The sequence below is a fragment of the Anarhichas minor genome, unplaced genomic scaffold (genome assembly GCF_050575085.1).
Source record: "Anarhichas minor isolate MPS153535 unplaced genomic scaffold, ASM5057508v1 ptg000023l, whole genome shotgun sequence".
In the NCBI taxonomy this organism is placed as follows: Eukaryota; Metazoa; Chordata; class Actinopteri; order Perciformes; family Anarhichadidae; genus Anarhichas; species Anarhichas minor.
Window position 1 is genome coordinate 6029768 of NW_027466469.1, and position 26113 is coordinate 6055880.

A 26113-nucleotide genomic window follows, 5' to 3' on the forward strand; every position below is an offset into this window, starting at 1 on the left:
AGTAGTCGGTCTGAGCGACCCTGACAGAGAACCAAACCTCACTCTCGTTTTCACTCTTTTTGTTGCCGTCCCGTCACTGGTGAGAAATGAAGAAGAGTAAAAGATGACACCCTGACGCTTCCACACATTCTCTGCTACATACGAAGTATTCTGGGCCGTGAAATGCGCGCTGAACAACTCTGTTCATTTTAAACAGGCCCAGACAGCTTGAGAACCAGAGGGCACCCACCTCATGAATGATTCATCCAAATGACAGCCACAGCTGAGAGTTACAATTTAGAGGAAGAGGGGGTGAGGGGGTCAGCAGAGCACAGACATATTTATGTTGGGCTTTGCGACCGGGGCTGAAATAGTCTCTGGATATTGTTAAATTGTATGGTGGCTGGGAGGAAGTGGAGGAGCTGGGAGTGGCGGATAGTTCAGTCTGTTCTCCATCCCGAGCCAATTTCATGCTCGTATATATTTCCTGCTTTCAGGAGGGGCTCGCAAGCACCTTCCCTTCGTGTCCAAGTGGGATTAGTTTCGACTCGCCGAGGCTCAGTCTCTGAATGTTGACCTTGAAATGTAGAGCACCCTCCACCCCCTTCTATATCAACACACATTTGAATTTCACGTGTAGCATTTCCCTGAAGCAATAAAATGAACCAGTGGCTCGCAGATGCCACAACCAGGACTGGATTTCATTTCTGCCTCTCTACTTTCAGATCCACCGTTTTCCTGTCAAGCCTCTAAAATGCCCTGAGGATAAAAAAGAAACTAGGAACGGCCATCAGCCTCAGCGCCGTCTTTCTTTACAAAAAAAACCAATGGGCCGGCTGCTTCCGGATGTGTTACTCTAATGCAGCGGACACTCTTCTCACTGTGAGCAGGAACGCTGTCACAGAAAGTGAAGTGGGGTGGACGGAGCTGTGGACTCGCCCTCTGCGGGAGAAGTTGTGCTGGCAGAAAAGTCCGTGGGTGGGTCTTTTGATGACTGAGGAAAATATGCTAATCTACATTAACAGCCTTTGATTTAAATGCAGTTTGTAATTGCAGAGTTGTGTGTTACACCTGTGATAGGTGCTGAAAGGTGTTTTCTACATTTCCCCGTGTCCCCTTCAATTTACTGCGGAAACGATGTTCAAAAGCCTGACTCGGTTCCTAACCCTGAAACCATGCAACACACGTATACCACACACACACACACACACACACACACACACGCGCACACACACACACCTCCCTTTTCTCAGACTACCGTACTCGCTGCCCTCGTCTCAGGCGTGCATGTTGCGTTCCTTGGGGGCAGGATTGGTGGATGTGGTGGTGGTGGTGGTGGACATTGAGGGGGAGTCTGAGCTGGCGGGCAGAGGGGGCCGAGGTTCGATCCCCTTGCTCTTCATGAAGGACAGCAGCTGGTCGGGGATCTCCGCCAGGACGTCCTTAGCCAGGCGGGCCATGCTCAGGACCTGGTTCCCCGACCGGTCGATGTAGTCCCGGAAAGGAACGAACTGGATGGGAGCAGGAAAAATGGATGGGGATGACAACAGGGACATTTGCCTAAATTTTGGTATTTTGCCTCGTGCTTGTTGGTGTGTAGTTGAACATCTATTCGGTATAGCAACTGAATTAATTTAAAGTTACTATGAGGAACTTTCATTTCGGGTTGAATTTGGCGGTCCCTGTTGATAAAAGTGATAGTGTTTCTGAGCACCAGAGTCCCTTCAGAAAACCTCTCATTTTACTGCAACAGGGTCTGACAGTCTGCCTCTCTAAGTCCTGGTTCTGGTTCTCCCGTGCCTCCCTTCCCTCCAGCGGGACCAGCAATACGGCCTGGGCCTCCAGCAGCGTGGTATCGGCTTCCAGCGGGGACCGAAGGGGCAGAGAGGAGAAGCTCTGCTCCTGGAGGAGGAGGAGACGCTGCTGCCGATAGCTGAGCTCTTGATCTTGCACCAGAGTTTCCGACTGCAGGTCAAAAGCGGCAGAGAAACCGGATTTTGGTCTGTCTACGGTGGGCTGGTCTCTGCTGGAGGCCCTGCTGGAGTCTGAGCTGAAGGAGTTTCTGGTGAACCTCTATGATTTCATCTGATTTCACCAGAATCCAAGCCGGTGGCACCGATGACGAGCATTAAGAATAACTATAATATACACAATCTTCTCGTTGATGGTGTGGTTCACTTTTGCAGCTCATGTAGAGGATCAATATCACATTGAGAGTGTTTCATAACCAGTTTAAAGTTCCTCTTAGTATTTTAAATTAAATTCAGCTTTTATATAATACTTACATTCGTGCATGGCAAGATAAGGGGATATTTATGATACTTTTTTGCCTTTTGATCAAAACAGATCTTAAAATTCCCTATTATTATTAACAAAAACAGAAACAAATAGTTCTGCTTTTAAGAAAATGGGTCTTCTTTTCCTACACAAACAATATGCCAAGAACCGGATCAGATCAGAATTCATAAAAGTTCTATGCAGTCTATGCAGTCTTTTACTTAAGAGCCCTAATAAAGGCCTTTGGTTATAATGTGAATGTTGGGGTGTCCCTGAGACAGATCCATGTGGTTCAGGTTGTAATTGAACAAAATCAACTCCATGCAGATGTTTGCTAGTCACAGTGAGGAGCACCAGAAGTGTGACAGGGCAGCGTGTATGTGGAATATGCTTTACCTGGACGATATCTCTCTCAGCAAAGCGTCCCCTGGAGGACACCCTGACCTCATCCCCGTCCAGCTCCTCCATAGCTGCGGACAACAAACACATAATTGAAACTGTTCAGGTAGGCCTGATCTACTATACATCCTATGTGTCCTTTGCTGCACTAATTAAATTGTTAATAGGAACATTTTAACAGGAAGGGCAAAGTGACACAAATACAGTTCAAAAGCATTTCAAAAATTCAAAAAGTCTGATTGCTCAGCAATTTGTTGGCTCATTTATAGTGTATGATGAAAGTTGAATCGTTTCTCATTCTATTGTATTCGTCCTATCCTGGGATGTGAACCGTGTCCAGGGCTCATGTAGTACTTACTGTGTGTGAGTCCACAGCTAGTGTGGTTCATTTTTCTATCCTTTTTTTTTTTCTTTTCACAAAATCTCAGTCATTAGTGGAATTCATTACAAAATCAACAGAACCAAGAACTTGAGCTATCTGACTAACTTGACTCACTTCCATTGTAAACAAAGCTAATCACGTCTCACAGGACAAACGAGAACATTATTCACTGTTGGGTTTATTCCTCTCGTACCGATCCTCTAAACTCTCCACTGCTTTTAGACAACACTGATAACAAACACTTCTATATACTGTGTGTTAGCATGCACACAGCCCAGGTCTGTGTCTTATATGAGGGAAGGTGCCAACGAAGCAAATCCATGCATGCCTTTAACAAAGAACAGAGAATTGAAATGGTCTGCATAGAAAGCATTTCTCTTCATAGTTACGGTGCAACCCTGTGTCTATGATGTCTGGAACTAGAGTTCAGACTAAGGACAGGTTAGCGGTCACTCTGTACCACATCTGTTCCCTGCTGCTCTCCAAGTGGAGAAAGGAAACAATCACTTATTCTGTAAACCAACCTCATTAGTGCTTATATAGGCCACATGGAGGAAGGGAAGGTAAAGTCCCTGACTGGAAAAACAGAGTTATGCACCAGTGTATTTATAGTTTCCTATCAACAAAGCACATCAGATGAGCAAAGTGACAAACAATCCGTGGCATTTTCTCAAGAGGGACCCTTTTCACATTTGAATTTCAAGGGGAAAAAGGAAAGGATGCTGAGGGAGGGATGCTGGTGGGAGAGTGGTGAAGCTCCACATGGCACACGGAGATGGCCAGATGGTGGTCGGAAGCAGCGGGGGAAAAGAGGAGAAGAAAAAGAAGAAGAAGAAGGAGGAGGAGGAATCATTTGACATGCTTGTATAAGAGAGGAAATGGGGAAAGAGCAGACAGAGAGACCGGGACAGGACGGACAAAGACGTGAGAGGACAGAAGAGCTGGGATAAGAAGAAGAAATACATTTGGGGGGTGGGGGGGAGGGCTGAGGGTGTCCGTGGAGATACTGAGCCTGATAGAGACCCTCCTGCTGTCCTGTCCTGAATAAAATATGACACGTGTGTCTGCCTATAGATTCACAGTTCAACACACAAACCCACTAGTAGGGACATGTGTTCAGCACATGGTTTGTAGATATGAGGCGACATGGAGATTCTTAATGATGATCGTTTTGATACATCAGCATGTTATTGTCGGGTGATGGTTTGGTTTCATCAGCACCCATTATCTGATACACTAGAATGTATTGTCTCTTTGTATTAAGACCAGGTTTCTCATAAACCCCGGTGTTTTTCCTCTGATCTCTGAAGAGGACACACATATACAGGTTGGTACAGAAGGATCTTTAGCAATCGCTACTTGGAATTGTTAATCATGACAAAACAATCACATCCCAATGTCCATTAAGTAGATAGTTTTGCCTATTACTGCTCCCAAGATAGACTTACTATCTCAAGTTCATCAAAATTCAGTCACTTCTTGTCTAAGTAGAGTTACCGCCTTGCAGTTGTATGCCTCCTCCAACCAGTCATGTTGCATCACTTCATCATTTTATCCGATAGTTCTGTGAAATTGTCAGTAATAGCATAGGAACTCTTGAATTATGATGTTTTATGATGTCACAGTGACCTTTGACCACCAAATTCTAATCAGTTCACCCTGGTGTCCAAGTGGACGTCTGTGCCAGATGTAATCAATTTCCCTCAAGGTGTTCCTGAGATATTGCTTTCTAAGAATAGGACGGTTGTAAGGTCACAGTGACCACCACCTTCGATCACCAAAATCTAGTCCAGGTGGACGTTTGAAGAAATTGCAATAACGAGACGGACAGACAGACCGACAACCCAAAAACATAATGGCTAATGGACTGTACTTGTAAAGCTTTTCTAGTTTTCCGACCACTCAAAGCTTTAACACTACATGTCATCATTCACCCATTCACACAATGATGACAGGTGCTACCATGCAAGGTGCCACCTGCCCATCAGGACTATCTCACACACCACAGGAACAGCTACGGGAGCAATTTGGGGTTAAGCGTCTTGCCCATGGACACATTGACATGGACTAGCGGAGCCGGGGATCGAACCGCCGATCCTCTGATTGAAGGACGACCCTGCTCTACCACTGGGCCACAGTCGCCTAAATGTCAGATGATAACCAAAGCTACTACAATTCATGCTGAGGGGGCCATGGATGTCTGAACCAAAATTCATGGCAATCCATCAAATACAGGTTGAGATATTTCATTTAAAACCACAAATGCGGACCTCATGGTAATGCTAGAGGAAAAGTTGAAGAAAAATCTGGGGATCACCAAAGTCATAACGATGCATCATCTGGGTACCATGACTTTCTGTACTTAATGTTTTGCCATCTATCACATCTTGAGATGTTTCACAAGATAACTGAAAACGTTGACTTGCTACCAGGCGGCAATCTCTGCAGAGTGAAGCCAATGCGGAAGTGTCTTAAAACTTGCATTCTCTCTACTGACCAGCAGGGGGCGACTCCTCTGGTTGCAAAAAAAGAAGTCTGGTTGTATAGAAGTCTATGAGAAAATGACTCTACTTCTCTCTTGATTTATTACTCAGTAAACATTGTAAACATGAGTTTATGGTCTCAATCTCTAGTTTCAAGTCTTCGTTAATACAGCATGATGTTCATTTAGTACATTATGGTCCATTTAGAGTCAAATAGACCATAAAGCAGGGTATGCTTTAGGGCGGGCTTACTGTTTTTGACAGGTCGCTACCGCTACCAGAGCCGAATACAGCGTCTCTACGTCAATCCTCCGCATTCCAAATGTGGTCAATTCCGTTCACAAACAACATGGCGACGGCTGTATTCCAATGTTTGCTGCACTAGAGGGAAAATCGGGATCACCAGAGTCAGTGGGATTCATCCTCTGGGTACCATCAATATCTGTACGGAATTTCCTGGCAATCCATCCATTAGTTGTTTGGATATTTCAGTCTGGACCAAAGTGGTGGACGAACTGACAGAAGGACTGAAAAACAAGCCGACATACACATCCATAAAAAGTAAGAGTATGTTTTTTGACTGATAAGGACAAGCTGTGTATGATTCAATTTAAGAATAAGGTGGTGTTATTCTACATTTTTCTTCTCATGAAAAGACCCAAATCAGCCATTTGTTAGTTTCCTACTTTCTGACATCTACATATTTGTAACTTCCTAAAACAGTTGGCCACTGTAGTTTTAAAAAAAATATCACTCAAACCGCAGTAAATAGTGCATTTGTTGGGGGACTATTTTCAGCAGCGGATTAATTTGGTGCTCAAGTGGAAGAAGATATATCAGGCTTTGATACACACACGATACTTGTTAGTACATACACTCAGTGGTGGTTCGAACCTTTACATGACTTTTGTAATGACAATTATAGTGTTTCATCAGCCCCATTGTTTTAATGTAATGTAATAAAATCACAGTGTTTCAATGTAGCATTAATAACTATTTTTTATCTTATATGTTCCACCCTCTTTAACTGAATATAAAGAAAGTAAATCCCACAGACAAAATATGTTGTATACTGTAAATCATGGGCGTGGCAGCGGTTATATGAGGCCACATAAATGTGATCTGGGGCCAACCACTTCCTCTGGAGGAAATTACAAAATGTACCTATAATTTTTCTCATACTAGTGTAGCTGCAAAAAGGTATCAAACCACCTGAATACAGGAAATGCCTTTAATCTGTTAAAAGATTTCTGGCAGGGGACCCCCAGACACCCGTTAGACTGATCCGCCCACATCTTCAATGCTCCCCCCATGCTGTAAATGTTAGAATATATTAAGTGCTGTCGGTCAGATGTTCTTCTTGCTGTGTCTTGATGTTTATTTTATACTTTTCATTTCTTATAGTTCAAAGTAATACATCCTTGATGTTGAATATTCCTCATTTGAAAGATTAAAATTTCCCACTGTGATCACAAAAGTGAGTCAAATTTTCTGTCATCTTCAAACGTTATATGAATGAAAGCAGCACAGACACATTTGTGGCCCATTTTAAAACCTTTTCCAAATGTATCCTAAAATACGTGTGAAATGTATTTTTAGCAGTGTGGGAAGAAAAGCAGACGCGCTTGAGGGGGGAAAAGGGGGGTGAGGGGATGACACAAGCGGGAGCAGAAGGGGTTATGATTCATTTTGATTTCAAAAGGCTGATCCCCCACACGGGGCTCCCCGAGAGGCTCGGCTCTGACTGGGGGGGGGGGCAGACCTGGGCAAAAAAAGAAAAGCAGCTGAATACATTTTGAGCACCAAAACCAGCAAGAGGAGAGCTTGATTTATGCTCTTTTTGCGAGCGACGTGTATCGCTTGCGTAAGCTTTCCAAGCATCACAGAGTGGAAATCAGGCACACGTCAAAGAAGCTCTGCATGTTGAGCGACAACAGTTTGTAAAGATATTTTGCTGGGGCCCTACCTGGCACTGACAGAAGGCGAGTACAAGGAGTTATCAAAGACGATCCACCTAACACAGCAGCTCTGCTCTCAGTACTTTAACTTCCCCGGGTCTGGGCTGAAGCCGGTGAACACAGAACTCAGTGATTCCATCCCTGACTGAGGTAGATTAATCCATAAATGTGGGCTCACCCCATGCTGTGCTTCCTCCTCCTGCAATGCTCTTTTAGTGGCATCATCTCCGCTTTAATTTCTCTTTCTCTCTTTATGTCACACACAGCGTTGACCTCTGACCCCAGCCTCAGCCCTGCACACCGAATAAAAGGTCCTAACGGGGGGGGGGGGGGGGGGCTCTCTACTCCTTCAGCTAGAATAATTCCCCGTGTTACTTTTCTCCATCTGGTGATTCATTTCAAATCATTTTGCCAATTAACTTTTAGAGAGACACTCGTGCATTTCAATAGAGTGTCTCTTTTTTTTCTTCAGCCGTTTCTGTACAGCAGACTGAACTTTACATTAAGAACTGGTCTCAGCGCAGATCTAATTGCCTTGCTGGGTGATCCGAAGATGGATTAAGCAGCTGCTTTATTATAGAGCATGTCTCTAAAAATCCTGATTCTGCGATATAATTTACAGTTAGAAGAGGGCAATGTAATGCAACATAAAATTAAGTAGGGTTGTTGGATGTGATTGGGCATTATTGATCTCTTTGTGAAAATTGGAGGCCAAATTCAACATTGATCATCATTATGAATGAGGATTAAAGCTGCTCTGTGGAATCTCCCTGTAAACAATCAGAACTCAGGTTTATATTCAGTGTCACCCACCAACATATGTTGCATGTCAAGTGCATTTCCTTTCTCATAAAACATTTGCAAAGCCAATTATTGAAGTATTTTCTACCCAGCATCGTTTACATACATGTTTACTAGCTAATATATAATTAGCAACAGGGCTAATAAAGAGGAGAAAGAAAAAAGATAAACAAACGGATATACTATATGATTAATGAATTCATTCTTCACTCTAACTTCAACAGGTCAGGGTCTCTGGACTTATACATAAGTGTATCACAAATTTATGCTCATCCCTTGTCCTCAACATATGTAACATACAAGGAATAAACAGCATAAAGCACTGTAAATACTGAAATCAGAGCAACATGTTCACCTATTTCTTCTCAAAACATTATTATTGATGTAATAAATGTCATCTGAAGAAAAAAACCCAGACTATTATTATTTTAGGAAAGTAAAGTTAATATGCAGATTGTGTGAGAATAGAAGGAGGCCTGGCAAACATGAACTCAATAAACAGTCCCATCCATCGAAATTGCACAGGTGGAATTGGATGCTTTTGACTGGAGTCCCCAAGGACCCAATACATTGGTATTTCTAAAATGCTTAAAAATAAAATAATTAAAACAGAAACAGAAAAAAATTGGATATAAAGCACCGGTGAGTTCCAACAAAAAGCGTATCTCAAACACAACAATGACATATTATCACCTTGTAAAGCCTTACATGCAGTAGTTTATAAAGACAGGACTTGCATGTTTACACATGGCAACTCATTGGAGTCACATTTCTGCAACTGACACAACATCTGGGAAACCAATGAAGTGGTTGTTGTCAGGTGAACACTAAAGTCGGTCCCTGGTCTGGGTCCAACGTGTAGTCTGCCATGTGATCGCAGGAACTTATGATTCAATGATCTCCTGAGCTGAAACAGTTCCCATCTCTTAGTGTTAGTCTGATCTCTGCATATGTCTGCCATTCACTATATAAAAATGACATATCTGGCTCTTTAGCTGCTAAATGCTCCACTGTGTTCACCTGCTAGTCTCTAACTGTGTCCGCCTGTCGTTTGTTGCTAGGCAGCTTTTTCTCTGAAAACTGAAAAAAAACTGGGGGAAAAAGCTGAATTGAGAGTTTACAGGCCAGAGAGCCATAAGAGCCATGAGAGCCATGAGAGCCAGAGAACCATGAGAGCCATGAGAGCCAGAGAGCCATGAGAGCCATGAGAGCCAGAGAACCATGAGAGCCAGAGAGCCAGAGAACCATGAGAACCATGAGAGCCATGAGAGCCAGAGAACCATGAGAGCCAGAGAACCATGAGAGCCATGAGAGCCATGAGAGCCAGAGAGCCATGAGAGCCATGAGAGCCAGAGAGCCATGAGAGCGAGAGAGCCATGAGAGCCAGAGAGCCATGAGAGCCAGAGAGCCAGAGAACCATGAGAGCCATGAGAGCCAGAGAGCCATGAGAGCCATGAGAGCCAGAGAGCCATGAGAGCGAGAGAGCCATGAGAGCCAGAGAGCCATGAGAGCCAGAGAGCCAGAGAGCCATGAGAGCCAGAGAGCCATGAGAGCCAGAGAGCCATGAGAGCCAGAGAGCCAGAGAGCCATGAGAGCCATGAGAGCCAGAGAGCCATGAGAGCCAGAGAGCCATGAGAGCCAGAGAGCCAGAGAGCCATGAGAGCCAGAGAGCCATGAGAGCCAGAGAGCTAGAGAGCCATGAGAGCCAGAGAGCCAGAGAGCCAGAGAGCCATGAGAGCCAGAGAGCCAGAGCAAGGGTCCAAAATAGGCTAAAGTCTTCCACCAAGCTGAGAGGAATAAAGAGGGGTATTATTTCTCTGTGCGTTCTTCACTATGAAAAAAACTTTTACATTACACATGTTAAAAGAAAATATATTAATCAGCGCAGCTTTAAAGGAAAGCTAGGGAGTTTTTTTTATCAGTTCTATCAGTTATTTATTTCTAATCAGATCTAGGGACAGACACTACTGTATAATGTTATCATAAATTACAGAAGTGACGAAATGAGATATAAAAATAAAACCGAAGACAAATAAAACTGACATTTTCCTTTATGACTGAACTGCGAAGGAAAGGTACTTTAATTAAATACATGCTTGTATAGGTGCATTTCTTTAATTACTCTACACTACAAATGCAAGGTACTTGTACTTTACTTAAGTATTTCTATTTTTTGCTACTTCATAATTCCCCTTCACTCCATCTCAGAGGTCAATATTGTACTTTGTACTCCATTACATTTGACAGCTTTACTTACTTTACAGATGACAGGTTTTCACCCTCTTCCTGTCCAGTGAACATTTGATTGCACAATGAGCACTTTTACATTTTTCTGATAATGCTTACATACTTTTAACTAAGTAGGGTTTTGAATGCAGAGCTTTTACTTGTAGTGGAGTATTTTTCACAGTGTGGTATTAGTAATTATCCTCATATAAAGGATCTGAATACTTCCTCCACCGCTGGTGGTTAATTACTAATCAAGCTTGTGGGAATGTTCTAGTTTAAAAATAAGAATTTCTCAGTCAGATGGAGAGGTCTGAAATGAAGAGAGATACTGCCTCTGGCTTTGGGGAAATAGAAACTGTGTATATCTGCCATGACTCTTACATTCAGTGAAAAATAAACACAACTTTTCCATCTCACTCATCACAAAATGAGGATGAGAAACTACAGCCATCTGTCTGTTAGCACAACTCAGAGCTGATTAGTACAGAGGTCTGAAAGTATTTTACAAACTATACATCAAGGAGCTCTTAACGTTGTACTACAGCCTATCATGACCCTGCAAATTGTACTTATAGTCAAAGACTGAGCAGTATTAAGACAAGAACTTCGCGCTTCAATGGCACTTATCCTGAAGCAACTCGCATCCTAAATGTTTCCCTCTGCTTCAGTTTAACTTTGAACTTTAAGGGCATAAGCTCTATGGTTGCACTAATGTTTTCATTGTATTCTTTCTGTATTGTAATTGTGGCAGTGTGTTGTTGGTGGACACTCCCTCTCCTGTGTGCTACGTGATATGTTTTGTTGTTGTTGAGCGCTCCGAAACAAATTCCAAATCAGCTGTGGTTCATATGGCAATACATGATTTCATCTTGAAGTCTATGGAGACCCATTGTATTCATTAATCAGTAGCACCTGTATACAGTACGACCCTGGGGTCACTATTTGCTATTCATTATTAAGTAACAGGTTGTGTTTTCCAGTGAGATGATTTTTGGGTTTTGCAGTGCTGCAGCTAACATGTTCAGTCCGTCCATGGCTTCCCACAGTCTCCTGGTAGATAATGAAACGGCCTGGATATCTGACTGATACTACAGGCGTGTAAATGGGTGGTGAGCGAGGGGGATGAATGGAGGCTTTACATGTCTGTGCAGCGGAAGCTTTGAGAGGCTGACATTTGCATGTGGATCTGAAATATTTCAACAATGCAGCAACACGGCTGGCAAAAAAAGAAATGGCTCCACGATTGTTTTGGCTGAGGTGATGAAATCTGTAATGTATTCTATCTTTCCTTCTAAAATGTATTCTCTCTTAACTGACCCGACACACACACACACACACACACACACACACACACACACACACACACACTTACCATCAAACTCAGCAGGGCCCACTCCTACAATGATGATAGACATGGGCAGGGAGGCTGCCTGTGGAGACAACACAGGAGGGGGGTGAGCCAGTCTACTGTTCCCCCACAAAAAAATACACACTGTGCATATCATGCTTTAATGTCCAGTATATACACACGCTGGATTACACTTTGCTGCAATGAGAATTAAATATGTTTCGACCATTTTCATGTCTTCACTTTGGTTCTTTGTTCTGCTTTTGTGTTCCTTTCATCAACAAACTGACAGGGGTTTACTGCTGTCGTGACATATGCAGGAAATACGCAGAATCCCGTTTGAGTGGGCGTGGCCATGTGACTGAAGGAAGCACAGCCACCTGCATGGACTGCAAAGACTTGAAAAGTGAGTTCACCTTTTCTCCATGGAAACAATAACATGTAGCATCAAGCTGGGCTCGAGTGTCAATCAGTACGGCTTCTTATTGCTCCAGTTTTGTTGCTAACAATGCAAACCTTTTGTCTGCATGACTATAAATGACTTTGAACAGTTACCATAATTCAACTGGAGCTGATCTCAGACCACCTCTTTCATGCAGACTTTGATACAGTCTCTTGGTCAACATAAAGTTGCACACAAATGTTTAACTCTACAGAATTTTTAGATGAACCTCTGATTCAGACTAGTGTGGAGTGAAAGCGGCCATAATGTTTTTCATTTTACTCTAATGCTGTTTTGCACTGAAATGGTCAGAGATTAACCGAACGTGAAACTGTGATTAGAGTTGTTCCCACACCGCACGCAGTATCAGAAATAAATAAACAGCCGAAAATTCTGGATCGGGTATCGGCAGGTATGCAAGTCTATGCACCGATCTGATCACGTTATCACATCATTTATCAGCTCATTTACGCAGGAAAAACAACAACAACAACAACAACAACAACAGGTGTCACAAGCTACCAGATCGGTGCATCCTGCCTGATCAGTACTGAGCATGTGCAACTCTTAACAGAGATCAGAAAGAAGTGAGATGGCTCACTCGTTAGCTACTTCAATAATCAGCTTCGGGAAAAAAACGGTTGTTGCATCCGAAATCAATGCTGAAAAAAAGCTAACAAGTGAGCCATCTCGCTTCAAAAACATTTCAAACTGAAAAATCTCAAAAACTAGACAACATAATGAATCTCTATGGCATTAATGCTCTGTATGAATTTGTTCATGTATTACAAATGGTTTAACCTGAGCCAGGACATACAGCAATGATAGCAATTACTTCACATCCACATTAAGTGTGTCAGCAAACAGTTACTTAATTATCCTTCACTTAAACAAAAGTCATGTTTCTGGCCAACAGATGAATATATGTCAATGTTTTAGCTCTGTCGTACGCTGACCAAACACATGCATCTTCTCCAAAACCTTACCATTTAAACCATACCATTTAAACCATAACCATTTAAACCATACCATTTAAACCATACCATTTAAACCTTACCATTTAAACCTTACTATTTAAACCATAACCATTTAAACTATACCATTTAAACCATACTATTTAAATCATAACCATTTAAACCATACCATTTAAACCTTACCATTTAAACCTTACTATTTAAACCATAACCATTTAAACTATACCATTTAAACCATACTATTTAAACCATAACCATTTAAACCTTACCATTTAAACCTTACCATTTTAATATACTATGTGATTCTTCCTTCACCTTGAAAATGTAGCCCACCTACTCAATTCAAATTTAGTTCAGGATCTTGAGATTATATTCCTGTTGCATGGGAGGTGAATTGGAGAGGGTCTACGAAAATATAGAATTTAGGAATGTGCCTACAATAGCTCAATTTAAACGAATATACTCTGTCTAATGTGCAGAGAGGCCTGGTTAGCTTAATACAGCTATACTGTCCTATGAGTTCAAACTCCCATGCATTCCTATGTAGCCCTGACATACATTACTTCAACAAATGGATATTTAACAGTCAACATTTATTTTAACATCAACATTGTGACCCACAGAAACATACAATATAACACAACTAGAAAATGCATTTCCTGCTGAAAATGCGTTGGAATGCTGAAAGCTGAAATGAATTGTAAAAACATTGCTGAAAATTGAGAAATGGGAGACTACCCGTCTGAAAAATGTTGAAGCCCGAAAGCATTTAAACTGCACTGCTGAAAACCCTTCTAGTTGAAATGTCTAACTATGGTGTCTGTAGCTGAAAGTATGAGAAGAAGGCTTTGAAAGTTGAAGAAGTTTAACAGGATTTGAAGATTTTCTCCATGGAGATCCCTTTCAAAAGAAAATTGCAAAAAGCTTAATATTTCAAAGAATTTAAAGATTACAAATATGAAAATTCACTTCACCCCTCTCCTGAAAGAGCTGAACATTTTGATATTGGAACGGTTTCTGTGGCTTAACAAATGTCAGCAGTAGTGATATTTGTAGTAGTAGTACTTGTAGTAGAAGTATTATTAGTAGTAGAAGTATTAGTAGCATTAGAATAAGTAGTAGTAGTAGCAGTAGTGATATTTGTAATAGTAGTAATAGAAGTTGTAGTTGTAGTAGAAGTATCATTAGTAGTAGAAGTATTAGTAATTAGAAGTAGTAGTATCAGTAGTCGTAGTATTTAATATAACAGTAGTAGTAGTAGTAGCAGTAGTAGTAGTAGTAATAGTAATGGCAGTATTTGAAGTAGCAGTAATAGCAGTAGTAGTAGTACTAGTAGCAGTCGTACTAATAGCTGTAGTAATATTAGTACTGGTAGTAGCATGAATAGCAGTTGTAGTACAAGTAATAGTAGTAGTGGTAGTAATAATATTGATGGTAGCAGTAATAGCAGTAGCAGTAGTAGTAGTAGTAATAGTAGCAACAGCAAAAGTTGTAGTATAAGTAGTAGTAGTAGTAGTAGCAGCAGTAGTAGTAATACTAGAAATATTAGCAGCAGTAGTAGTAATTGTCGCAGTATTAGTAAGAGCATTCATTATTTCAACAAAAAAGCCTAATTTTGAGCTTAACGTTTAAATAGTTAATCCATGGGTCTTTTATTTTGAAAGGGTGGGGCTGGGTGGGGGAGAGAGGAGGAGGAGACAGAATCAGAAAGTATGAAACACACAAACAGAGGTTATTAAATGACAGGCTTCATCACAAGCATTCCAGTTAGAATTCAATCTGTGGGGCTTTTATTTTGAAATGGGGTGTGGGGGGGGGGAGAAGAGATGGACTCATAATGTTAGATAAACACAAACAGGTTATTAAATGTCAGGCTTCATCATAAGCATTTCAGTTAGAATTCATTCTGTGGGGCTTTTATTTTAAAATGGGGTGTGTATGTGTGGGGGGGGGGGGGGGGGGGGATCCTCTAAAGATCTCTAAGAACCTGAATGACTGTATGAGAGAGACACAGAGAGAGCGAGAGAGACACAGAGAGAGAGAGATAGAGGGAGAGGAGTGTGTGTCTGTGAGTCTGTGTGTTTATCAACATCACTAATTAGCTTAATCAGAAACACCTGTGTCCTTGCAGCCTTTTCATGGAGATAAAACAGGGAAACACCTCTCAAACAAATCCTCAAAACTCCCATAACCGTAGCTCCTATTGCTCTGATATTAATAAAAGAGAGGAAGGATGAGTTGAAGAACAGATCCTGTAAAAATTGTGTCTGTAGTGTAAAAAATGTGGCTTAACTGGCGATCTAGAAATGGGGTACCGTGTTCTGTGGAAGATGTTTTTGAAGTAAAATTTAACATTGGTCTCTATGGAGCAGAAAGTTGGTTTTCCTCTCAATTACAGGCTTCTGTGCCAAATGTGTAAAAGTGAAGATTGTGGACACAGTGGCAAAAGACAAATGTTTTTTTCACAAGAATCTCAAGCTGCTCTTCACTCTAGCAGTGACATCACGCACTCTAAGCTGCACAATACACACCCATTATAAAGTCAGAAAAGGACTGAAAAAATCATAGAAGTTAAATTGCTGCAGTTCAGAAAGTGTAAAAGATATCAAAAAGCTGAATTATGCGGCAATAGATCAGGGTTTTCTCAACATTTAAAAGTTAAAATGGTGTCTGTAGCTGAAAGTATGAGGAAGTAGAAGGATTTGAAAGTTGAAAAAGTTTAAGAGGATTTGAAAATGTTCTCCATAGACATCCCATTCAAAACAAGTTGCAAAAAGCAATAAGCTTTTTGCAATTTTTTTTAAATTGGATATCTATTTTCAGCAATGTTTTTGCGATTCATTTCAGCTTTCAGCATTCCAACGCATTTTTAGCAGGAAATGCATTTTCTAGTTCCTCTTCAGAGCCGCACCGTTACTCCACGAACATCCGCGTTGAGCCCTTAGCACGACTGTCCTGTCCGCCTTCTCGTCTCCCCGAAAAGAAAACCTCACTACAGTTAGAGCTTCCTGTTAAACACTTCTATTCTATCTTTTCAGTTCTCTACTATGTATTCACATTGTCAAGTGTCCGTGTTTCTGACGTTAACAACAACAGTGCCCCATGTCATTCCTCTCCGCTCTCTCTTTGTTTTCTTCGCGCGTCCCGGTCCTTAGTCCCGCCCCCTTAAGAACCCGGTAGGTTACCCCAGAGTCTCATCAGATTCTTCTGATTGGCTGGCAACACATTTGATACCTGACCAACCAATACTATAAGGACAGGAGAGGTTCAAGGGCAACTCGAACTGTTGGACACATAAGTACTTTTCCAAACTATGAACACAAATGCAAAAGTACTGTTTTATAGACATTTAAAAAAAAAAACACATGTAAACAAATTAGCAGGGCGCTACAAAAACATGCAAGAAACGTTTTCTTCAAGAATTCAAGGTAACACAGGATGAGTAAATTATGTACAAATGGTCATTTTATGGGTTAAGTAGTCCTTTAAATGTATGCCGAACCCATTAATGAGTTGTCCGTTTGATGCGTTTTGTGTGCAGTGTTGTGTCCACTCACATTGACCACAGCCTCTTTGGTCTGAGCCATGTCCGAGATGACGCCATCTGTGATCATCAGCAGCACAAAGTACTGGGAGCCGTCAGTCACCTCTGCAGCACACCTACCACGAGAACACACAAACACACACAAAGGGGTTGGGTTAACTGACCTATGTGCGTCGACAAAGTTCAGAGTAGCATTGTGTTTCTGTTGTGGCGGTACAAGGCGTTGAGAGCAATGTGATTTTTGTTCGTTTGATGCATTACTGGCCTGACTTTGTGCTACAAAAGTAATTGAATTTGCAGACCTTTATTTTTTCATTTTGTGACAAATCGTGGCAATGTCCCCGAATTGCAAAACCATAAGAATGCAAGAATTAAAGTAAGAAAGTTCAAATAAGTATGTTTTAGTGCACATGAAGAGTGATATATATATGATATAGTATAGTATTTGCAGGAAAGTTGGGTTGTTGAGGTGCAGGTGTAATAGGGGTTCTGAATGGGGTAATTGTATGCAGATGATTAGAAAACATTTTGTTGGTGGTTGATATAATCTTACCATGCACAGATAATGGGATCAGAAATCAGGCAGGTTCCTCTGGGTTTGATGAAAACTGACAACAGTAATATTGGAGCAGGCTCAAACCATATTCTGAACTTTTATCACTCCCAACTCCCCAACAGTGGCCGTTTGTTTCAAACCATGACGCTCTACCCTTCTAACGTCAGTTTTGCATGTGTCAGTTTCTGCCCGTTACATGTATGCTGTCATAACCCGGCGCCTAGGCCATGATACATATGGAAAAGGACACAATGGGTGATGGTAAATTAAAAGTATTTATGATAACGAAATAAAAAATAAAGAAATAGCTACAATTGTGAAGTGTGTCGGTCAGTACCTTCAGTAATGTAAACGTAAAAACAAGGGGGAAAACCAAAGAAGACTAAACCAAGGCCAAAACGGGCAGACGCTGGCGGGGATGAGTCCAGGTGAGCAGGAGAGACCAGATCAACACTGGACTAGGGCTTTTATTCTCTAGGAACTCCAGGACCAGGTGCTCTGCTTCCGGCACTCTGCCGCAACCGCGTTCCTGTGACACCTTCAGGGACACAGCAACAAATAACTGCCAAAACCCCACTTGTACTCTTTTAAGGTAGGCAGGGGCCGTCACAATGCATACACTGTATTTTCAAAGTAAACATACATGTTTACAGGAAAGAACTCGGTTCGATTTAGGCAACAAAACTACTTGGTGAGGTTTAGGAAAGGCTTTGTGGTTCTAGACAGGTGCACTCAGTAGAGAGCAGATCCCCGCCAGGTGCGTCTCCAATGCCCACAGCTGTATTATGTAATTGAATGAATACAACCAACGATTGGTTAATATGGCTTCAGACAACCATGCAAGGTACCACCTGCCCATCAGGACTAACTACAATTCATACCCATTCATACAACGCAGGAACAGCCTAATGGAACAATTTGGGGTTCAGTGTCTTGCCCAAGGACACATCCACATGGAGTAGCCGCAAGGACGACCCGCTCTAGCACTGAGCCACGGTCGCCCCGCCCTCAGTGGCCCCTACTGGCTCGAGGACGGTTAAGAGTCGTGGGTCCTGTCCCGAACTCCCTTGACACCTACACTAAATCCCTAATTGGTTAAATGGCTGAATCGTAAAATGGCTTCAATGGATTCATGATTGAATAAACTACTATGCTGAACCTACCAAAATAAAAGGAGGAAAAGGAAAAGTTGTTTGGTCATTGAGTGAAATCCAGTTAAAATCCTTCGGGTAGACTCATCAATCCTTCTCAAGTGGGGAAAGTGCACATGTTTAGGAACATAAGTTGACCGTGTGTGAGTGTGTAGCTGGTAATCCGAGGATCCCAGCAGGGAGAAGGAAGACCTGCTGTCAGACTCACCGTTTGATTGGTTTACACTCTCAGTCTGGCCCGAGGCAGAGAGCAGGCAAAATGGCAAACTGTCTCTCTATCTCTCTTTGCACCTTCCTGTCTGCTGTATACTTCCATGTCTGTCATCATGTCTGTCTCCACATCCATCCCTCATCTTTTCTCTATTTTCCACCCTCTCTCTGTCTCTGCAGAATAACGGGGAAGTGTATCAGCAGGTGAAACAAGAACAAACCTCCCGGTTGCCTTTTAAGCTTCGGCACCGCAGCAATCTTCCCTAACACCTGTTGTCCTTTAGGAGCCATTGCCTTTCTCTGGGCCTTCTCTCTCTTTATGGGAGTGGCTCTTCTGTTGTAAATGCTTCTAGCACAATAATATTCATCTTTACTTATTGATTACAGCAGCAGTGCAATATTACATAGATGTCATGAAAGTTTGAAAACACAATTTTCTAGCTTTACTGGAAAGAAAGACCCTCCAAAACAAGAGCTCCAGTGACCAGCATAGTTTTCTAATTGTCTTTACTTTAAGGCAATTACAACAAAATAATGATGTGTTAAGTCACATGATCATCTTCTACAGAATGTGTAGATTTGATGGTACACACTAGGCTATTTCTGTCTAACTAATTGTGTAATCCTTTTCTGCCCACAAAGACACACAGTGGTGTCAGGCAAAAACACAAGTGCACAGAGACAAAAAGTTGGACCACAGAAGCAGCAAAAAATACAATACGTGTAAACACACACTTACTGTTGGAGAGGAGCAGTGTACAATTCATTGGCTGTGAAAATATGATCCTTGTTCCAATGAGTTACTGCAAATGGCAAGAGTTGTTGCGGGTGGCCGTGTATATTTACGTATATATGGATTATACCATGCCACTTCCTCCTCCTCTCTCCTTCTCTTTAACGCTACTCTAAACCTCCCACATGGATGACAACAGAAAAAGAAGAGGTGGATGAAGAGGAGGAAGACTGAACAGGAAGTGCTGGATCGACATAAGGAAGGACGGGGCGTTTAATTAAGAGGAAAAAGAGGAGGACGAGCCAGAGAGGAAGCGGGGAGAGCAGATGAAACGAGGATGTAGAGGGACAGCAAGTCAGTGTCAGTGGAGAGGGAGGATAGATGGAGTTGTCGAAATGAAAAAAAAAGGTGCATTTGATGATCACAAAGGAAAAGTATCTGGAGACATGAAAAAAAACGACACAAAGATGAGAGAAAAAAGGAAAGGAAATGAAGTTTGGGAGCTTTGAAGCTCTTGAGCCCACATCTGAACAACACAGCACTGCTACACTCCATGTGATTATGCAACCACAATCACACGCAACGGGGACGTATTCAATTATTGATTCATTTTGGGCTAAAAATACAATAGCAGGTAATAACAAGCCAAAATCCACTAAACACCGGCTGTGCTCCAATAAAGATGTCAAATTGTATTTGTTTTTAAAAAAGAGCTTGAAGGATGATGTGCTGCAGGGTTGAGCAGGAAGACACGGTTTGATAACTTCTTCATACCTATGTATGTTACAACAAAACAATGACACCGTTAGTCTATCATCATCTGCTGCTGTCTCTCTACCTTCAGTACGTTCATGCTGCTGTTACGCAACCCTCCACCTCCCCATCTCCTCCCAGTCTTCATCAGCTTCATCAGCTTTCTATCAGCCACCACCACCACCAGTGTCTGGGCTCCACGTGGGGTTATCTTGCTGCTGCTCAGGGCAGACGCCCCTCCATTACAAACCTCCCTGTAGAGTCCAAGCTCCTAAGACTCTGTCAAGACTTTATCATCCCATATCATCTGTTAATAATAAACAATTACCTTTTCTTCATCTGACTTGTCTCTCCTAATTGAAATGTGAGCAGTCACTTCATAATGAGGCCTTGGTCCAGGGGCCCCTGCATGGCCTGTACCCTGTAGGCCTGTTCAGTGAACCATCAATGATACTAATAAGCGTGAGGAAAATGACCCATCATCTATCTTGCGGGATCCATTTCCACCCATTCACACCCAGTCATACACTGATGGCGGGGGTTACCATGCAAGAGGCCACCTGTCTATCTGAACTAACCAACATTCATACACATTCACAAACCGCAGGCACATCCTACGGGAACCTTTTGGGGCTAAGTGTCTTGCCCAAGGACACATCGATATGGCCTTGTGGAGCCGGCGATCAAACGGTCGAACCTCTGATTGAAGGACGCACCGCTCTCCCACTGAGCCACAGTTGCCCCGCAGGGTTCAATGACAATGATTTTTACTTGATTATAAAGAGTCACCGTACAATAACAAAAACTTTATTGCCATTTTAAAGCAGCACAAATCTGAGATTCAGAGTTACTGCGATGTGATTCGAGAAAGAGTCGAAGCCCCCAGCAGTTAAAAACCACCAGGGCTCTGTGTAAAATATGCCAACCCTAAAGGGGTTGGCATATTTTACAGAGCAGGGTATCATTAACCTTTATGGTGACAGTGACATGCTCTATGGGGAGTGCCCTGAGTGCCTTAGTGTCCGAAACCCTGCTCTGACAAAAACACTGGAATTAAATACAGCTTTCTGCTGGAAGCAACAATGTTAGTGGTAATCTGCGCTGGCTGAGATGTACATGTACTAACAGGAGCTCTGTGTTAACCACACTTAAACAGATTCCCACTTAAAGGAAAGGCTCTATAGCGCTACTTGAGGTCAAAAACTCCACAAGGAACCTTTAACTCTGTAATAGGGGTGTAGCAGAAAGCTATGAGTATCTATTTATTTTACAAAATGATCTGTACATGATGGACGGGACTTACCATTTGTAAAAACAAACATCTTTAGCTGCCCACAAAATATACAAAATAACATTTACAATATAATATTTTAACTATATACCGAAATGACTCATAATAATAATAACAATGCATGATTTGTATTTGAACCCCACCTTAAAAAAATAAAAAAGTAATCCAAAACTGAGGCACAATGCTGTTACTGGTCTGGGTGGACAATATTGCGCAATATTGCATTATTATAATTTTTTTATTTGAGTTTGTTGTGTACTACAATGTAGAAAACTAGAATGTAATATGAGAGTTGCGGAGACTAGATCACAGTTGATTGTGATAGTTTGTGTTAGTGTTACAAAAAGGACCATTTTATGAATGCTAATACAATCAATGTGTTTATAATGAAGTTGTTGACTAGACTAGAGCACAAACCTAGATAGACCTCACCTTTTCTCTGTGCAACCACATTGATGCATCTAACTTTAAAATGTACAAAATCCTCTTCCGGGGGAGCATGCCCCCCTGACTCCCCTACAGGTTCCGAGGTCCCCCCACCAGTTTCTCCTGTGGGAAACGCCGTCTCTAAGTATGTTGTCTCATGTGTATTTCAGATCATACGATCGGGCAGGGAGAGGATGTTTGAGACAATGTCAGACAGAGAAAGAGAGAGCAGAATTTATCTTAATTAAACAACTTATTCACTTTTCAGTGATGGAAATGAGCTTTCTTTATGTTTCTGGGGAACAGCCCCCTAACGTAGACTCCATGGCGCGCCTTTTTATGATTTCCAAACTGACTGATGGACATTCATACTGAATGGACATTGGAGATTCTGCCACCATTGTACTATAGAGTGAGATAGCAGTGTGATTTAATTTGGCTGATAATAATGAGTGGTGTGACGTTTGTGGCAAATTGTGTCAAGTATTGAGTGACAGGTCAGAGTACAGACTTTAAACTCCTGAGGCTATCTAAACCAGAGAAGGGAGACCTTTGAGGAGAAGGTCTCCACTCTCCACTTAAAATAAAAAAAGCCCTGGCCAGTTGTGGCTTCTCATTAAAGCATGGGAAGTTTGAGCTGACTGTAATGTATTCTCTAAGCCACTTATTATGAGCGTTATGGTTGTGGGGGAACCTTGCTGAAGAGTGGGTGTGTATGTAAGTGTTGGGGGTGGACTTAAGGAAAAGACAGTTTAAGTTGAATGTAAATGTCATCTGGAATGACTGGAAACATAAATTGTAAGCGGTGATTTCTCCACAAAAACAGGGATGATTGACAGTTTCTGCGAGTTGCTCATCACGTCGATTGCTTCCTGTCACCGAGTCACCTCTCTCTGTTTGCATTCATGACATGCATACATAAACAGCTGCCTTCCCATGAGGCCACAGGATAAGTGACACATGCTTATGAAACTTATGGAAATGTACAGATGTTATGTATGAGCGACATTATGTATGAGCGACATTATGTATGAGCGACATTATGTATGAGCGTGTGTGTGAGAGATTATGTGACACATATCGTACAGGAAATAGATGTGTCTCCTTCAGCATGTGTGTGTTTGTGTATGTGTGTGTGTGTGTGTGTGTGTGTGTGTGTGTGTGTGTGTGTGTGTGTGTGTGTGTGTGTGTGTGTGTGTGTGTATCTCTCACCGAGCCACCTGGTTGACAACGGGAGCAAAGTTGGTCGGGCCGTACAGCTGAACAGTTCTCAGGCTCTGAAAGTACGCCTCCAGTACACCCTCGATGCCCACACAGTTTGGGTTTTCTGTATTTGAGTTCTGCAAGAAGAGAAAACTCAGTATGTAAAAGAATACATCAAACCTATTGAAAGGAAACCAATAAGGAGTCGTTGTCATGGCATGATCAACTCTAGTTGTCAATACAGCATGACCCGGGCTAATATGTCATATATTTCATGGTATCTGCTTCGGCTAAACCACAGTTGCTGGCTCCACTGGGATTTTTGTGCTTGCTTTTTGATAAACAGCCACATCTCTCTAGTACTGGGTAGGATCCCGAACCTCCTTGCCCCAGAACAGCCTGAGTTCTTCGTGGCATGGATTCTAAAAGGTGCTGAAAACATTCCTTAGAGTTTATGGTCCATGTTGACATGTTGGCCACAAGCAGTTTCTGCAGATTTATCAGCTGCATATTAAAGGGAATGAGGGAATATTCAATAAGGACATTCCCTCGTTCCCGAGACAAGGTCAAATCACCTCTTCCCACCTGGGTGTTCTCGACATGGACAAAAGTGGATTGTCAGGACGGACTGGAGATGGTAGGGGCTTACGTCCATGTAGATACCAACAACGTCTCATGGCCGAAATAACAACTATTGCTGCTTTGTAAATGTTCCCAAATGGTTGGAAAACCTGTCTCGGTTCAAAACATCATCCAAACCTGTATTTACTGTATCTAGCAAACCACACGACGGCAGGTTTACTACAGCTGTGTCAATCCAAAATGAAGACATTAATCTGTGATTTAACTGCAGTAAACGGATCAAATGGATGCCGAAATAACTACATCATGATGCCGATTTGTAAAAAGTCTGAATTCACCCTGAAGTCTGTCCTCAAGATGAAAAAGGCCACTTTTAAAATGCTTGTTTTCTCAATGGAGTTCGGATTGATTATTGCTAGGCTATGCTAACATTGTAGCTGCTACATCAACACTCAAAATAGCGTCATCCAGGCATAAATCACAGCGACGTTACTGTTTGTTCCACAAACAGTCGATGGTTTATACGTTTGTACACAGAGTTTCATCCGGTCTCTTTATAAATATGAGGGACGATCTTAATTATACACTGCTGCGTTCAATTACCTGCACCTCCTCAGTCTGCGTTGGTGTAACCTGGTCTGTTTGTCTCCCTGACATGTCTCCCCCTGACATGCCTGACATGTCTCCCTGACATGTCTCTCCCTGACATGTCTCCCTGACATGTCTCTCCCTGACATGTCTCCCTGACATGTCTCTCCCTGACATGTCTCTCCCTGACATGTCTCCCTGACATGTCTCCCTGACACGTTTCGTGTCTGTTCCCCTCTGCCGTGTTCCCTGTTTTATTTTCATGAAGTTTTCGTGACTTATTCTTTGGACTTTTGATTCACACGTTTTTGTGTTGAATACTTTTTTGTTACCATTAAACCCACATGTATCCAACCCTCTGTTTCCCGTGTCTCCCTGCATTGGGGTCCAGCCCTTTGTTTTCTGCAGAAACCTTACAACAATACTATTTCAATCCAGACAGAGCTGCATGTTTATCTGGAAACACACTTCAGCCTGTCTTTCTGAAGAATAAAGAAATCTCCTTGATCATATTAATGCTGTCTTACTTTCATGTAGACAAACAAAGTTTCTGTCTTATAAATGTAATGTGATAAGCTTGGGGGCCACAGAAAGGGCACATAACTCCATCAGACTTATGAATTTGAAAAATAACGGACCAGGACGCTCATTAGTTTTCAGACGTCCCAGTGACTTTAAAGGTGGTTGAATAAAGGTTCCATGAATACTTCATTTTGTTTTTGTGTTCGGAGCTGTCCCACCACAAAGAGTGTCGGAATCCTAATCCGCCACATTTTCTTATTTTACACTGCGTCGGCGCTTCAGACGCCACTTGAATGGAATCATCGCACAGCGTGACACGGAGGCAGCTTATGTGTTTGTTTACCACAGTGGAGGTCCCTGGTGGGATTTATTTGCATTGTATTACTGGTATTCAGATCGGAGAGAAACATTTCTGTGCTGAATAAAGTAGAAATACCCCACGTGAATACAGCACACCTCCATCCACAGGGCATGCAAATGATTCACCGCTGCATGTCACCTGACTTCAACCACATTCTACTATTTGCATCTTTGTTGAAACACCGTTTGTCCGACTTTCTCTGGCAGCGACCCGATATGGTGGCTGTGGGAGGCTCATCATCTTCTCTTTTTCAAAGGCGGGTTCACGCTCACGCTCTGTGGCTTTCTGGTATCTCCCTCCAAGATCGCTTTTTAATTATTTCCCCCGAGACTGGGGTTTTTCTTTTGTAATATGGATTTCTTTAAAAGTATCAAAAACAGACTCAAAAGTCAGTTAATTAAGCACTAAGAGAGGCGCTATGCAGTAAAACATTTTACTCTAATACAACAAATATTGGATCTACTGTCCTTGTGAGGGAGAGACCGCTTCAAGGAACATTTACTCTTAATTTATTGCAAATGTGAGCTATTTAAAGTTCTTTATTTGGAGTTAATATATACAAGTGCTGCTTCTCTTTCTCACTTTAAGCAGTATACTTCTGCACATGTTGAATTCTCTTTTTTTCTCAGGATCCGTATGCCAGCCGTTTATTATGAGACAAGATATTGGAAGTTTACATTTGATGAACTCCAGACGCACCCCGAGCGGTTTGCGAACAATAGATTCCTAATTAGAGTTGCCTTAGCATGACTCGACGCCGAGATTTGTCATGCCGGGGTGAACTCTAATTGGGAAAGCTGATTGAGCGACCGCTCGCGTGGAAAGCAGCAAAGTCATACAGATTGATGAATCTAGATGGGCTGCGTGCCGATGCTCTCGCCCACCACTGACTTCTGTCTGGGTGGGAGCAAGGAGGATCAT

The 26113-nt window shown here is 42.1% G+C and overlaps 1 protein-coding gene across 1 annotated transcript in view; it reads right to left on the reverse strand.

The window, feature by feature from the left end:
• Positions 1-1256: 1256 nt before the first annotated feature.
• Positions 1257-26113, reverse strand: part of LOC142955456 (copine-9-like) — a 158601-nt gene continuing 133744 nt past the window's right edge. The window contains exons 17-21 of the mRNA XM_076096971.1: positions 23149-23276; positions 16830-16932; positions 11881-11938; positions 2653-2726; positions 1257-1490 (exon numbers count right to left, since the gene is read on the reverse strand). Of these exons, the coding sequence (XP_075953086.1) occupies positions 1257-1490; positions 2653-2726; positions 11881-11938; positions 16830-16932; positions 23149-23276 (597 nt within the window). The remainder of the gene's footprint in view (positions 1491-2652; positions 2727-11880; positions 11939-16829; positions 16933-23148; positions 23277-26113) is intronic.